This window comes from Eurytemora carolleeae, unplaced genomic scaffold (genome assembly GCF_000591075.1).
Source record: "Eurytemora carolleeae unplaced genomic scaffold, Eaff_2.0 scaffold1595, whole genome shotgun sequence".
Lineage (NCBI taxonomy): Eukaryota > Metazoa > Arthropoda > Copepoda > Calanoida > Temoridae > Eurytemora > Eurytemora carolleeae.
This window is the reverse complement of record NW_019397491.1, coordinates 83-16,110: the sequence shown is the minus strand read 5'-3', so window position 1 is coordinate 16,110 and position 16,028 is coordinate 83. Positions and strand designations below refer to the sequence as shown.

General features: G+C 32.6%; 2 protein-coding genes across 2 annotated transcripts; both read right to left on the bottom strand.

Moving 5' to 3' along the window:
- Window positions 1-3: 3 nt before the first annotated feature.
- Window positions 4-8,353, bottom strand: LOC111714573 (zinc finger protein 271-like). Its single transcript, XM_023489712.1, has 10 exons — window positions 8,046-8,353; window positions 7,343-7,416; window positions 6,375-6,431; window positions 5,834-5,884; window positions 3,955-4,026; window positions 2,937-2,990; window positions 1,961-2,011; window positions 1,029-1,110; window positions 424-583; window positions 4-188 (listed from the first exon to the last, which is right to left on the bottom strand). The coding sequence occupies exons 1-10, from the start codon at window positions 8,334-8,336 to the stop codon at window positions 25-27; spliced, it is 1,056 nt and encodes a 351-aa protein (XP_023345480.1). The 5' UTR covers window positions 8,337-8,353; the 3' UTR covers window positions 4-24.
- Window positions 8,191-15,795, bottom strand: LOC111714574 (transmembrane protein 179-like). The gene is made up of 9 exons (XM_023489713.1): window positions 15,642-15,795; window positions 15,209-15,286; window positions 14,437-14,513; window positions 13,879-13,944; window positions 12,062-12,145; window positions 11,771-11,839; window positions 10,524-10,646; window positions 9,999-10,149; window positions 8,191-9,636 (listed from the first exon to the last, which is right to left on the bottom strand). The coding sequence occupies exons 1-9, from the start codon at window positions 15,681-15,683 to the stop codon at window positions 9,574-9,576; spliced, it is 753 nt and encodes a 250-aa protein (XP_023345481.1). The 5' UTR covers window positions 15,684-15,795; the 3' UTR covers window positions 8,191-9,573.
- Between the last annotated feature and the right edge of the window lie 233 nt (window positions 15,796-16,028).

Genomic DNA, 16,028 nt, shown 5'->3' with positions numbered 1-16,028 from the left:
CCCTTAAATGTTTGTGTACTGTACTTACTTATGTACAACCCTGATATGCTGGTTTAGGTTTGCTAGATGTTTGCCGCAGATAGGACAGGCTGGCTTCTGTCCTAGATGTACACTGTCTCGGTGTCTCGCCAGGTCATAGTTACTTTTAAACTTCTTATCACAGCTTACACACGGAAAATTCCGATTATCTGAACAATAACATTTTTAATTTAATCGGAGATCATTTCTATTTCCCCCTAACCCCCTTAATTCCCCCACCTCAAAGTGTCCCTGTAAAAATGCGAAGACATTTTTTTTCAAGAAAACCGATGTTTCTCGAAAAATAATTTTTAGTCATCAAGAGACTATTTTTCAATCCTTTTGAACTAATAAAAATCTGTTTTTCCTTCATTTTGTTCCCTGATTCATGTACTTCTTAACTACCTGCATGTACAGCATTCATATGCCCTGCAAGGGTTGTAACAGTTGCCGCACATAGTGGACACACCCTCTTAATCTTGAGATGGACCGCCTCCATGTGCTTCTTCAAGCTCTGGGTGTCATGGTAGGTTTTGTTGCAGGTTTGACATGAAATTTTTTCACCCTAAAATATTAATATTTTGTAGAAAACTTTGGAAGGAAATAAGCGGTTAAAAACGAGTATTTTAAAAAAAGGGATAGCCCCTGTTCAATCACTTTTCATTTTACGCGAACATTCACCATAGTTTTTTCGGGTTTATTTTTTTCAAAAAACACCCACCACCCCGACGGGGGGGGGGGGATAATTAATAATGCTCTGTGGAGATTAAAAAAAAGCTTTAGCAAAAGACAATTTTCAATTCGTTGACTAAAAGATATTACAATCTTGCTAACAGTGCTTTTAAAATTATTTTCGTTTTTCGTTGACAAATTTTGGACCAACCAATCATAACAACCTACCTTGGTTAGGCGGGTCAAAGCTAAATTGCAAATTGTTGTTGCTTGTTTGTAAGATAACATGCTTTGTAGTTTAATAAAACTCTATATAAAGAGTAAGATCAATGAAAGACCTGATGAACAATCTTTCTGTGTTTATTCATCACCCTCCATTGAGAGAACGTTTTCTTGCAATCAGGACATGTCGGGGATAGTCTAAAATATCATAATTAGGACGGTGGGCCCCATACAACTCTGGAAAAGGAAGACGACATTTATGCAATCTTCTAATTCGCATAAATGTTTTTATGCAAATAGTTTTTCCATTATCTAGATATTAGCAAATGAAATTGGTCTGTTTAGTGTGTACACTACGAAATTACTGTGTTTGATGGTAACTATTTGAAATCATAACTAAGTCTTCTATCTATTATAGTTTTTTGGGTTTCAGTCTCCGGTTTCAGTGTGTATTATTGAGTAGTTGGGTCTATTTGAGAACATTAAATATATTTTTACTTTAGAAAAGGTTCTCAACTCTAAATTCTGAAAGTTAAAACCGATCCGACTTCAAAAAAGAAAACTTCTGAAAAATTCTTTCAAATATTATTTTTCTTAATAAATGATAGGTCAGGACTGGATACTATTTCAAACAATGAAATATCAAAGAGGTTGTTTAATTATCTAAAAAAGAGCATTTGGATTAGAAACACATCAATTTTGCTTAAAAATTTTTAATTTCTTTTTCAATTTTTTAAGTCATTCTCGCCACTAACATACATTTTTTGTCTAAATAATAATTTTTGACAGGAACCCGAGTTTTCTAGTAAATATCATGATTTTCATCAATATTTTACGTTCATTTTAAAATAAAATCATGGACAAGAATTTTAGAAAATTTATTAAATTTTTAACAGTTCGATGTTATGAAAATATTTATAAATTTCGCAAAATTCCTGTCGTTAATTAGCTTAGATGTATCAAACATTAGAAAATTATGCGTGCTTTTGACAAATGTTAAAATATATGTACTTTTGAAAAAAGCAAATATTCCCGTTAATGAACCAACCTGCACACAGAAGCATGATCAGTGTTCACGGAATAGGTTTCATCACATTGTCTGTAAATAATAGAAAACCGTTCTTAAATAAATTATTCAAATTAATCAAAATATCAAAATGTAATAATTTTCAGTGCTCTCCTATTTGATGGTGTATTTTTCTACCTACGCAAACCCGCTATACTCCACTTCTGACCTACGCCAAATCCGCTATACTACACATCCGACCTACTAGCACGTGGTTTTACCGTTACTATATGGACTTGTGGCCGCAGCGTCCGGCCCCCTAGCCTGTCCTAGCCGCGGTGCTCGGCCCCCTAGCCTGTCCTAGCCGCAGCGCTCGGCCCAGAAACTGTCTTAACCTAACCTAACCCTCAAATAATACAAAAATAAACAGCTGGTGTAGTTCAGATATTGCAGTAGGTCGGAAAGTTAGTAGGTCAGAAGTTCAGTAAGGGGGATGTTGCGTATAGACGATGTAACATTACCCTTTTTGGCGTCAAAAAGAAGGGATTAACCCATAAATATATAACCCNGACCCCCGGTCTCGATGCAATTTTTCTAGAACATGCTTTTAAGTCAAATGATTTCTACTTATTTTTTCTTTTTAAAATATTTTTGCTTTTAAACTATGCTTTTCCACCACTATTTTTAAATAAACAAAATATACTTCATTTAAATAAAATATTTGAAGCTAAAAATTAAACATATCACATATTCAAAACATTTTGAGGTTCAAATGAACAGACGCGGTAAGCTTTAGCTTCACATTTAAAACGTCCTAATAGTTTACTTTTTTCATTAAATGCTTATTTGTGCTATTCTGCGTTAATATATGCTGATTTCTAGTATAAATGATTCTGCCCTCCGGTTTCAGTGTTTGCTAATTTTGCCAAAACTGCAGATGATAATGCTTTTTGGCAGCCATGTTAAATGATAATAAATAATTATTAAATAGTCGGGGGTAATTTAACGGTTTATTTCCCTGCACTGAGCAATGCCCGAGGTATAGTTGACTGGATCTGTTGTGTGCTTAGTCCTAAAATAAAGAAGTTAAGGGGTTGTTCAAATTTTTCAAAGTAGAGTTGTGGTGCAAAATTATTAATTGATGGAACAAATATTGTCCGTATTATTGTACTCCAAAGTACAAACATCATAAAAAGATAAATATTCAATTTTGAATATGTTTGCGTGAAGATCAGTTTGAAATTAAATTGAATTAATTATATTTTAACTACGATATAACTAATCTGGGATTTCTCTGGTTTGTTAAAAAAATTCCTTTAAAAATGTACAATATGTAACAAGATTCAATTCAACGGCAATATTTGCAGCGCTATGATGTAATCTAAGATGCTTTACTTCATCCACATATCTAGCTCTTGGTACATATATATATATATATGTTACCTATAGCTGGCCAAACGGCTGGGAAAAATTGGCTGAATTTTTTAAGGGGACCCATGGGTACCCTGTGGGGTAAAATAGGCAAAAAAATCGATATTTTTTTTAATTTCGAGAAGAAAAATTTTGTTTCTGAAATTCCACGGGCACTTAGGCTAGTATGATATGCAACAAAATAAGTTTAATATTGATTAATGATAATGAGGGGGATATGGTAGTAGCAGTCTATTATTATTATTATATATTTGTAAGAAGAGGGAGGGGGGGGGGAGGTTAAAATTATAAATTGGACATTAACAATCAAAGAAAAATGTAATTACTTTCTATTATCCAATGAATTAATACCTTTAAAATCCAGATTTGTAGCCTAAAAAAGTGAACTTGAACTAGATCGCTGAACTACCTACAGTCGATTCAAATACTTATCTGTGGTTCAACAGTGTAGATTTCATCTACAAGACAATGACAAATCCTGAATTATTGATCCCATGTCCTATAGATGATAACTACAGATTTGTATGTGTACTGTAGATAGTTAAGTGATCTGGTTCAACTTAATCAAATTCAGTCTCTGGAATAATAATAATAAAAAATTAAACCTGATATGAAGTGCAAGGTTCAGAACCATTCTGCCGCAGGTTGGACAAGGTTTCCTAGCTCTCTTCCCAGATCTTTAACATTTCTAATTTGAAACTTCTTCTTAAAAAAAAGAACTAAATTTCGGATTCCTCAACATTTTTTTTAACAAAATCCAATAAACTCTTTCCGAGTTCTTGAATTTTAAATTTTAAATGTAACTTTAAAAGTGATATTATAAAACTTTTAAGGGACTGACAACCACATAATTTTAAGAGACCCACACATTCTACATATTGGTGGGAATGTCAGATTCACAATGTTGCCCGCTAACCATCAAAGGGAGTGTTCGCAAAAAATGAAATGGGATATAGGCTTACGTCGAAATATTTTCGATGGTGATCGCTAATTTTACTTTTTTAATTTATATTGCGCATACAACTTTTTATTCACGGGTGGCTCTGGATTTTCGAACATTCCTGGAAAATATGAAAATATCGTCTTCATTATCAAAAACAGGATTAAACGTTTTCAAAAGTAACTCTCAGATCATAAAAAATAAAAATGTTTTGAAATTTCAACAATAAACGAATTCGTCGAAAAAAATCGATGATTATAGGTTGTAATATCTGAATGATTTGTTTGGACTTAAATTAATTTTTTTGCGATCCAAGTCAAATATTGCAACTTTCTGAATTTGTATGGACGCTATGTTCTTCGGTAAGAGTCGTTTTTAACAATTTTCTCATTATTGACGCTACAGATATAAGATTAGTAGCAATCCGTCGAATATCTTTCAACGTATACCAATTCCCCCTTTCAAGTTTCGCGAACATTCCCTTTAAATGATCATGGATAACTGAGATTTTATAGTTTAGCATAAAATAATTTAATTATTTTTAATTGCTGCAGGAAAGGAAGGAAATTATCGTCGTTCGACACATTTTCAATACAAAAAAAACGAAGATATCTTCCGCAATGTTACTCAAATCAAAATTTAGAAAGTATTCTTGTGAATCGGATACAGGATCCGGATTAAAAGCACGGCTTGAAGGTACTGTTAAGGAAAAATTAAAGGGGGTATGGATGAAACCTGAGAATCTCAGGCGTTGAGCAATGCACATAAATTAATATAAATAAATATAAATATAAAATAATATAAAATTAATATAAAACTGTGTCAAATTTATACGAAAATTCATATATTTGCAATTTTGTATAAAAGTTGTAGATTTAAGCAGATCATAATAAAACAAATACGCAACCAATCTGAAAACGAAGATATCCCAAAGGAGCCTGAGAATCTCAGGTTTGCTCCCATAATAATTTTTTTTGCATTTTTGATATTTATTATTGATAATATAATTACATATAGTCCGTATTACGTCACCAGACTTCCGCCAATGGCAGTGCAGTATACTGGTCACGCGATTTACGTCTGTATCACGTGACAACGATACTACAATGCCAATGGCTGAAGGTCTGGTGACGTAATACGGACTATATGTAATTATATTATCAATTATATCTATTAAAAATGCAAAATTAAAAAATTATAATAAGAGAAAACCGAGATTCTCAGGCCCCTGTGGGATGCCGTCGTTTTCAGATTGGTTGCGTATTTGTTGTATATGATCTTCTTAAATCTATAACTTTTATACAAAAATGCATATATGTAAATTTTCGTATAAAGACTCAGTTTTATATCAATATCAGGAGACAGGAACATCAGATAGATGTTTTATATGTACCGTTCAACGCCTGAGATTCTCAGGTTTCATCATATACCCCCTTTCATTTTTCCTTTACAGTCCATCTAAATGGTGGCAAAGAAAAATATAAAATTTGCAGATTTCGTTTAAGTTTTTTGATAACTATTACAGCAAGCATATATTTAAAAACCTGATTGGCAGGGTTGGATGTATACGGTTCTGATGATTAGCAAGATCAGCTCTAAAAAATTATCGTTAAATATAAATAAGCATTTTTTGGCATTTTAAATATTGATATCGAATTAACTTATTTGAGTTCGGAGTAAGATATATAGCAATGAGATAAAAAACTATCCACCTACTTAACAATATTTAATTTGTTATATTTGTTTAGAGGGACCGTTCACTTATTTGGGTAATTTCATGGTAAACTAAAAAGTCTATTAGCTGTTGATTAGTATTAGTTCTACTATTCAAAAACAACTGTGGTCGGAGAAAAAAGCCGATTTTTCGTCCAGAATTCGAGCGCGAAGGTATGATACCTTTGCCTTAAAAACTTTTGCCTTATACGTTTTACAGTAACACAGACCAAGAAAATTTAAATTTATCATATTTCAATGCCATTATGTGTTAGCAATTTAATACTAAAATCATTATTTTCATTATTACCATAATTTTTATTACTATACATCATTTATGGAAAAGAAATTAAAAAAGGGAACAATTTCTACCTGCAATAGAAAACGTCATCACAATATCTACAGTGGCAGAGCTTGTTCTTCCTGCTCCTAATTAACAAATATATTAAAGGGACAGTGTATGGTTTTTAACTAAACCAACACAATTGAAACATCAAAATCAGAGACGTATTCAGGGGGGGCTATGTAGTGCTCAGCCCCCTCTCGGATATCGTCGTTTTCAGGTTGGTTGCGTATTTGCTGAATATGATTGTTTGAACCTACGATTTCTATAGAAAATTTTACATTTATAAATTTTCGTATAAATACACAGTTTTATATAAATTTCCCGAGACAGGAACTTCAGATAGAACTCTTATAAGTCTCGATCAACTCATAAAATGCTTAGGTTTCAGCCTATTCCTATTTTTGAGGTTTGGTCCATCGCCATCACCAAATTTTAAATAATTTTTCCTTATCAGTCCCTTTAAGAAGTTTAAGAAAATATCTTGTTTTTCACAATAAACATTTTATAATTTGTCCTCACGTAACTTTAAACTTTATCTAAAAAGTTCTAGGTAACTTTTTCAAAAAAGTTCTAGGTAACTTTATACAGAAAGTTCTAGGTAACTTTATCTAGAAAGTTCTAGGTAACTTTTTTTTTAACTCGCTAAAGTGCCCGGGCTGCGCACTTCGTAGGCTCTTGTCATTATTTTTGCATAACTTTCTACTTTAATAAAGTAAAAGTATTTTTGAGAAGGGGCAGGGGAGCTTTTAACGGAAATATTTAAATGTTTCCATACGTTTGAGAATTTGAACAGAGAATCTTTGAGAAGGGTTATTTAGATTTCTATTTTTTCAAAAGTGGGTTCAATCTATTTAATAAAACCATTAAATATTTAATTCAGGGGATGAAAGTTCCAAACCTGACGCTGGATTTATGATTTGTTATAGTAAAAAAATGCAATTTTTATAGTAAAAAGTTTAACCCTTCCAGAAGCCTATATTTTATTCTTAGTTACCTTTCATTTGCTTTAGTATACGCTTCTCTATGCAGGGTACTACCCTCCCTGCAGGCACGGACAATCAGACGGATCTAAATTAAAAGTACATTTTAAAGGGACTTTTCACGTTATTTCATGTGACCTTTAATTTATAAAGTGTAATGTTTATTTTACTAAGGTGCCTTTAAATGCCTTAGTTTAAACTAAAAAACGATCGAATTGCTTTTAGAAAAAAATATCGTTTTTAAAAATGATCCATTTGTTTGAACTTACAAAAAACGAAAAACTATCTTTTTTGAAAACGATCGTTTTTTTAATGTTTGGTAATAAATCTGAGTTTTCTGACAATTAATTTTCAATTTTTTTTTCAGGAATAACCTGAATGTTTTCTGGCCTCGAATTTTCCGACATAAAAATGTATTTTCTCTTTAAAAGGTCGTTAACGAAGGGTCGTCGTTAACAAAAACGATCGTTTTAAAAGATGACCGTTTTTAAATTTCGAAACATGATCGTTTTTTTAAACTATCGTTTTTTTAAACTATCTTTTTTTAAACTATCGTTTTTTTAAAACGACTTTCGTTTTTTTTAAACGATTTTCGTTTTCGTTTTTCTTTGCCGTTTCAAAACGGAACGATCGTTTTTCAAAAAGTGGAAACGAGTCAACCCTGTCTTTACCTGCAATAACTAATACTAATACTATTACTAATACTATTACTAATACCTGATGTTGAGTAGAGTGGAGTAAATTTTCTAAAGAATGCTCGTCTATAAGAGCTGCGTCTAGTTTAACGAATACTCCAACTATACCCCCTAGCTCGACATACTCCAGGTTAATCTCTGATCCATAATCCATCCTGCATCTGGAACTTACAACACACAGATTAAATACAAAGGGGTGCATATCCCAAATTCTCTTCCTTGGCTGATTTAAAAAGAAAATACTATTGGTTCTCCCTTCTTTTGTGTCAAATTGAACCCACATTAATGTTTGATGACTGACATACATTGACATACATTTACATTTACACCCCTTAACATGAATTGTACATTTTTAAAATTACATAAGTTAGAAAAGAACTTACTAGAGTCACCAACTCACCATACATAAAAAAGGGATTAAAGATTTAAAATCATAAAATAGAAGATATAATCAAAGTTAAAATTCATAATTGCCAAGGTAACTAATAATTTAATGAGGCTAAATAACATTGTTTTGTATTGATATACAATATACATAGCAGATTAGTAGAACATTTGTATGTTCAGTAGAACAGTAATTTGACATTTTTTATGACAAATTTACTTTTCATTTATAATTAAATATTTCATTTTTAAATTTGGCTTTGAGAAAAAATTTAATTTTATTCTTCACAAAATTTTCAATTCTTTGGAATTTGGGCTTTAATTCAGACTACAAATATACGTAATTATATAACTACATCTAATACAATTTACAAGGAAGATTTCAGGGATTTAACTGATCTTCCTTCAATGAGGGTAGGAAGGCAAACCACATAGAACCTGCGCACGAGCCGCATTCCCCGAAAGTTCTTGTCAAAAGCAATCAAAATTAAACTAATCGTGAAATAAAATGGCCAAGATGTAAAAATTGTTTAAAAAATTTTATTTAAATCATTAAAACATTAAATCATTAATGATGTACAGCATACAGCAGGTTTACAGAAAATCAGGTTTCCACGATTTTTGCGACATGCCTTCCCTCCCTCCCCCAACCTTCTCTGAACAGTGGCAAGGTAAAATTTAGTTTTGGAAAAATATCATGCACGCCATATACTAAACATACATTACATTTATTTTTCAGATTATATTTTAAATCTGATAAAAATTTTCATCCAGATTCTGATTCAATTTTTATGGAATTCGGACACATTTTAGGTTCAAAAACTTTGCGTCTCATACTTTTTTGATCTTCAGTTTTAAAGTCCTTTAGGTGAAGTTGAATTGAAAACTCTAGACAATGAAATAAAACTACAATAAGTGAAATATGTAAAATAATGAAGACAAAATTCCAAATATTTAATTAAAAATAATAAAAGGTTTTAAACACTGTTATGAATGATTTTGTGTTAAAACAAAATGAATATATAAGTGACAACTTGTGACGATAAACTTTATTTTTATTTCCAGGGTTGTGTGCAGGATGTGCAGAGAATAAAACCTAATTTGAAAACAAAGCAATGGATCTGATGATATGGAAATACTTCGTAAATGCAGAGAACATTCTCTTTTTACTCCAGGAAATCCACATCGTTCGTTCCAACTCGATTTCCTCCAACTTTTATCGAAGTTTCCTAAACAATTATCGGCTAGAATATTCTTTAGTCTTTGGAGGATGTCATCATCCATATTTAATACCAACTGACGTGCCCGCCGTTGCCCGTGGAATTTTAAACACACTTTCTCTAAATCGAAATAAAAGTCAAATTTTGAGGGAAAAATCAGTCAAATCTGGATCCAGATCAGGATCTGCACCTGGATCCAAATCAGGATATTTTATATATATATATATCTTTATCTCGATATTCCATGTGGGCACTATAGAATAAATGCTTGATCTCTACATTAAAGTTTTCCCCGCAAGGAGTGACCATTATGGGATGCCAAAGAGAAATTATATCGATCCGTCGTAGGTCGGCATAAGACTGAAAAGTACCTGTGCAGGATTGTCTCTGCCCGGCCTCGGAACCTCCGTGATAAGATCCTCCTTGATCAACCTCTTCCTCTCTTTGGCCATGCTAACCCTGATGTTCTCCTGCTGGTGGTACTTACACAGCTTCACCACAGAGAACACTAGCAGTCCCATCCTAATAATTAATCGTTACAAATCAAAATTATTTCTGCACTACACAACACACAATTAGCCGAAGCATGATTAAAGGATGGACGAGGAATGGACGATCTAGAAGAAAGAATGAAAAACAACAAATATAGAAGTCTCAAAATTTAAAAATATTGTAAAATTTAATTGAAATAAATTATTACATTGCACACAAGCACAATTGTTACTTTATAGTTATTTCTTCAAAAATAAATTTACTTTACATCTTACATCTTCCCACCCCCCACCCCTTCCCCCGTTATTTATAAATTATAAAATTTAAGTGTATTTATTGTGATTTTAACCGAAATATATATATTTATCGCAACTCTGTCTAATCATAAACATGTTAAAACTGACCATGTAGTCCAGGATAGCCAGACCCCAAACTGTGCAGCGAAGAGCTGCATGTAGAACCCCTGGGGGTCAATAGCGTCGGCCTTAGCAATATCGTTCTCAGTAGCATCAGCGCAGCTTTCAAACCTAAACAATCAATAAATCAGTCAACTCAAAACCAATCAATTAATCAAACAACAAAATATTCGAAATAACAATCAATTAATCAAATCAAATCAAATCAAATCAAATCAAATCAAATCAAATCAAATCAAATCAAATCAAATCAAATCAAATCTTTTATTAGGCCACAAATTATACAATGTACATACATATAAATGCTAATTGAAAATAACAGACAATTAAGAGTATATTGTGGCCGGGGAGCTACAAGATAGCTCAGGCTGTTTACACATGAGCTCCCCTGGTTCAGCATAATATAGATAAGATTTAAACAATTTTCTATGTGCATGAATGGAGCACATAAATGGCGGAGTGTAGCAGCGGTGGCGGTTGGAGAGCAGGAGGCGGAGAAATGGCATCAAACTATCAGTCAGGAATAAAAAAAGTTAAAAAAGTTAAGGGCTCAATAATGTTTTAGTCGGTTCTTGATCAAGAAACATTTTTAATACATGTTATTTCGATCAGGATGAAAGATCAAAATAAGCTCAATATTTCTTTTGACAAAATACACATATATGATAATTCAATATATGTATTGAATAAGCACGAATAAATATGAACAGATCATATTTCAGACCATGAAAACCCCAACCTAATCTAAGTAATTAAAGTTGAACAAGTATAGCAAAATAGCCGGTTGCATTCAAAGTCCAATAATCTATCCAGAAAAAGTTGCTTAACAAATAATCAAACCGCAAATCAATAAATCTAACAACCAATCAAGAAATCAACCAATCAATCCATCAACAAAATAATCGAAATAATAATCAATTAATCAAACAAACCGTCAAACCGCAAATCAATAAATCTAGAAATCAACCAACAATCAATCAAACAACAAATCTATTTAACAATATCTTAATCAAACAATCAATCAATCCGGAAAGCTAAAAATCTAACAAACAATCTATCAAGCAACCAACCAACCAGGGTGATGTAATAATTGAGTAAGTCTTCGGGTCCATGAGAAAGTTGTAACTATGGAATCATGAATCCATGGCTACAACAAAAATCAATCAATCATTCACACAATCAACCCCAATATATACCACTGGCCAGCAACTAATCAAACCTATTAAATATTTCACCTTCTTGTCATTTCTCCACACCAGGTGTTGAATCCCAGGGTGATGAAGAGAGCAGCTGTTAGGGTCATCCTGATAACATACACTCAAATTATACTCGCACAAATATAAGTAAAAAAGTGCGGCATTTAAATCTTGTGAGGTTGCTCTTTCATGGAGGGGCGGGGGTCCACTCCACAGTACAGTTAGCAGAAAATTTCCGGTTAAGGATACTTTTAACATTTAAATGAATGAATTTTTACCTTGAACTTAATCCCTTTTTCTAAAAAAAAAGTCTGAAAGAAGAATACAAACCCGGACATGAAGAGACTGGTGATGACATCTATGAACGCCGTGAGGAAGCTGCTGTCTCTGCCCTTGCACAGAAACTTAGACAGTCTGTAACAAGAAGACATTTAGAGGTAGTAGGGTATGGATACTGGAGTTCTTCATATACAGGGTTATCAACAAATATGAGACTTCAGAGACAACTGTACAGACTTTATACTGACTGTTTCCTTATAATCATGTAAAGGGTTATCAACAAAAGATGAGACTTCAGAGACACCTATACAGACATTATACTGACTGTTTCTTTATAATCACGGTTCTCTGAATTGTTAACCTGTTCATTTCTTTGCAAAGCTATTTAAATACTAATTTAGCCCAGGGATTGTCATATTAATTGGGTTTCCGGTTCTCTTTATATTCTCATCCTTAGAGGGTAACCCTTAGGCCGTTATTGTACATTTTAATAGAAAGAAATAAAAAATCAAATTAAGAAACTAAAATAAATATAAACAGACAAACCTAAAAAATGCAGATTAAAAAAATACTGAGACTTAAGATTTTGACAAGGATTGAGATTAATAGACTCTGAAGTAAAGAAGAAGGTAAAATAAAAATAATATAAAAAGTATCGAAAGAGTAATAAATGAAGGAAAAATGAAAGAACAGCTAGATAACAACGGTTGAAGGAAAATGTAAAATACTAGCCTATCTTCTAAATTAATTGTGAACATGTTCTCTTTGTGTACATCGTAAAACAAAACAAAAATAATTCGCGGATTTTCACAAAAAAAATTCGTGGATTTTCAAAATTTTTAAAAACTTAATGACGATCGAATTTTGATGGAGACAAATATTTAAAATTTCAATCATTCATAAACCTTTCCTGGGGTCCCTAGATGTCCCACAAAAAATTTGGGCCCGATCGGTTCAGCCGTTTTGACGTTTATTGGATACAAACAGACAGACTGACAAACAGACAGACCAGCCAAATTTATATATAGATTACGGAGAGAAACAAGAACTGACAAAGGAAAGATAAAAGGATAAAGGAGAGGAAAAGCAGTAAAGAGAATCAACAATTAAAAAGGAAATTTTATCAGATAAAGAAGATAATTCATGAAGGGATAAAAGAACTAATAAAGAAAAAGTGGGAAACCAAAAAAATCTATAAAATGAAATATATAGGGAAGGAAAAAAGAACTGATAAAAGGGAAAAATTGATAGAAATGAAAAACAACTGATCAAAATGTTTAACTAATCATAATGGAAAAAAGAATTGATTAAAGAATAAAAAGAACTGAGCTGAAAACTTTAGAATGGTGGATATCGAGATTAACACTTAATCCTCTCTTTTTCTTAATATCAAGACTAACCTAGTCTTATACTTGTATCCTGAAAAGTCGAAATTCAACCAATCAAAGTCGCGTATGTGAAGCTGATAAATTTGAAATTTTGCACGCCATTTAAGATTAATATACAGAAACGGGAGGAACTCTCTAATTTAAAAATCGGATTTTAATTTTTCTCTACTATATCCAAGAAAGAATGGTTTAAGAAGAAAATCAAAAGTGTGTCCATTGAATACTCAGATTAAGTAATCGGGATTTAGGATATCTCATTCTAAATTTTTCAGCTCTGATCAAAAGGAAAAAAAAAACTAAAAAAGGGTAAAAAGAACTGATAAAGGGGTAAAAAGAACTGATAAAACGGTAAAAAAGAACTGATAAAAGTAAAAAAAAGAACTGATAAAAGGGGAAAAAGAACTGATCAAAAGAAAAAAACTAATCAAAAGAAACAAAAGAACTGATAAAAGGGTAAAAAGAACTGAAAAAGGAAAAAACCTGTAAATCTGTGTAGCCGAGATAACCAGCATAACAACTCCCACGAAGATGGTGTAGTTACAATACCTAGACATATTGAGTTGAAATAAATAATTTACATTTTGGTAAGTGTATACATTTTGGCAAATATTTCCCCCGGCCTCAACAATAAAAACTATTTATTTCCCCAAATCTTAGGGATGTATTCTTTAAGATTTTTTAAACAGTTAAAAAAGAATCAAAAGAGGGAAATGCGCCATTTAAAATATAAATATAGTGAACCCACAGTTGCCCAGATTGTTCATGGTTTGTCCCACCGTTTACCCGGGCGCTTTATCGTGAATTGCGAGTTAAGCTATTTTTCCCGATAAAATTCAACCAACTCAACTTAAATCTCAAACCCAAACTAAGAACATTCCCGTGGTCCTATTGAGTTCTCCAATAAAAATTTTAGGGACTTCGGTCAAGGGGCTCCTGAGTTATGATCGGGACAAACAAACGAACAGACAGACAGAGATTACAACTTTATATAAATAGAGTAGATACCCCAGGCCCAAAGAATACTTTTTTTTAACTTACGCTTGGCTGGCCCAGTCGACGATAAACTGACCGTCAGTTTCCCTCCACTCACCAGTAGAGAACAACAAGCAGTGACCCTGCAGATATGTAACATATTTTAAAGTCTGCTCACAAATTGAAGATTTTAACAATTAAAACTTATCTTCAGTGTCCCGAATTGTTTACAATTGAACCCCTGGCATGGTACCAAAAGCAGTACTTACATGTCCAATCCCATCTTTTTGGATCAAGCTCATTTAGGTGTTCATCTTTTTAGATACACTTATGCTGAACCAGAACCATTAGGAGAACATGGAGTCTTACCGATCTTTGGGTAAACATTGGTGGTTTATTTAGAACAAAACACGTTTAATGTGTATTGTTGCTAATAATATCAGCACTTAGACCCAGATTCGGGGAGCCAAAACATACCGGATCCGGATCACAAACACTGACCAAGAGTTAACGATTATCTTTCGAGAAAACAGAACTTTTGTGTTTAGAATCTCGAGATCAAGCATTTATCTCCATATTATGCAGATTTGTTGTATATACTAACGGATCAAGCATCTATCTTAATAATATGCAGATCGACGGATTAATGCAATTCCTTTTCGATATCCCTTGTTGGTCATACCTTAACGGAACAACTTTAATTAAGAGATCAAGCATTGATCCTCAATTCTAAAAGTGCTAACATTGGATAACGAGATTGACAATATCCAAAAGTTTCGATCTCTGAATAAAGTGATTAACGTTGAATTAATCCATTAAAATTTGTATTTAGTATAACCTTGAAATTCTCCTGGTGCATGGACATCGGGATAGTGATGAGCAGAGAGAGAAGGGCTGCTATACAATACCCAGCCAACTAAATTCAATATTGATAATTTCCTGAACTAGATAACGATTTTTGGACTGCGGCTAGGACAGGCTAGGGGGCCGAGCGCCGATAAGACAGGCTAGGGGCCGAGGGTCCCTAAATAACAAAAAAATAAATAATAATAAATTTGCTGAAAAATAAATGGTCATGTACAAAATTGATAGGAGGGGGGGGGGGCCAAAAATCGTATACTAGGACAGACCCAAGTACCCAGTTCAAACTGCAGTTTTACGTATTTATTTATTCTAAATTGCATTATTAAAATTATTTATTACTAAACCAAAGGATTTATTGAAAATATAGAAGTATGAAAAATATATGAAAATTAAACCAGTTTACTGACCTGTATATACAGAATAACGTTTGTTCCTGTAGTTGACGGCATGTTGCTCAAAGAATTTAAATCTTTGTCCAATGCAGTAAAATGTCGTAATAGTTTGCACCTAGAGGTGCCAAACTACATTTTACCTCTAAAACAAGATATTTCATGTAAATTCACATAATATTTAGAATCAATCTGGAACTAAATATTCTTAATACAATTGCAAAAAGGCCTTTTTAAGATGTAAAACTTAAATCCTCATCAATCCGTATGTTCAGTTCTTTCTTTGACTATGATTTTTCTCTCTCAAGTCTCAATCAGGACTTTGCGCAATATTGGAGAAATGCCGCGGTGATGCACTAGTCACGGTTTTGTCTTTATGCGGTCAAAACTAAGGGCGTCGTTCCT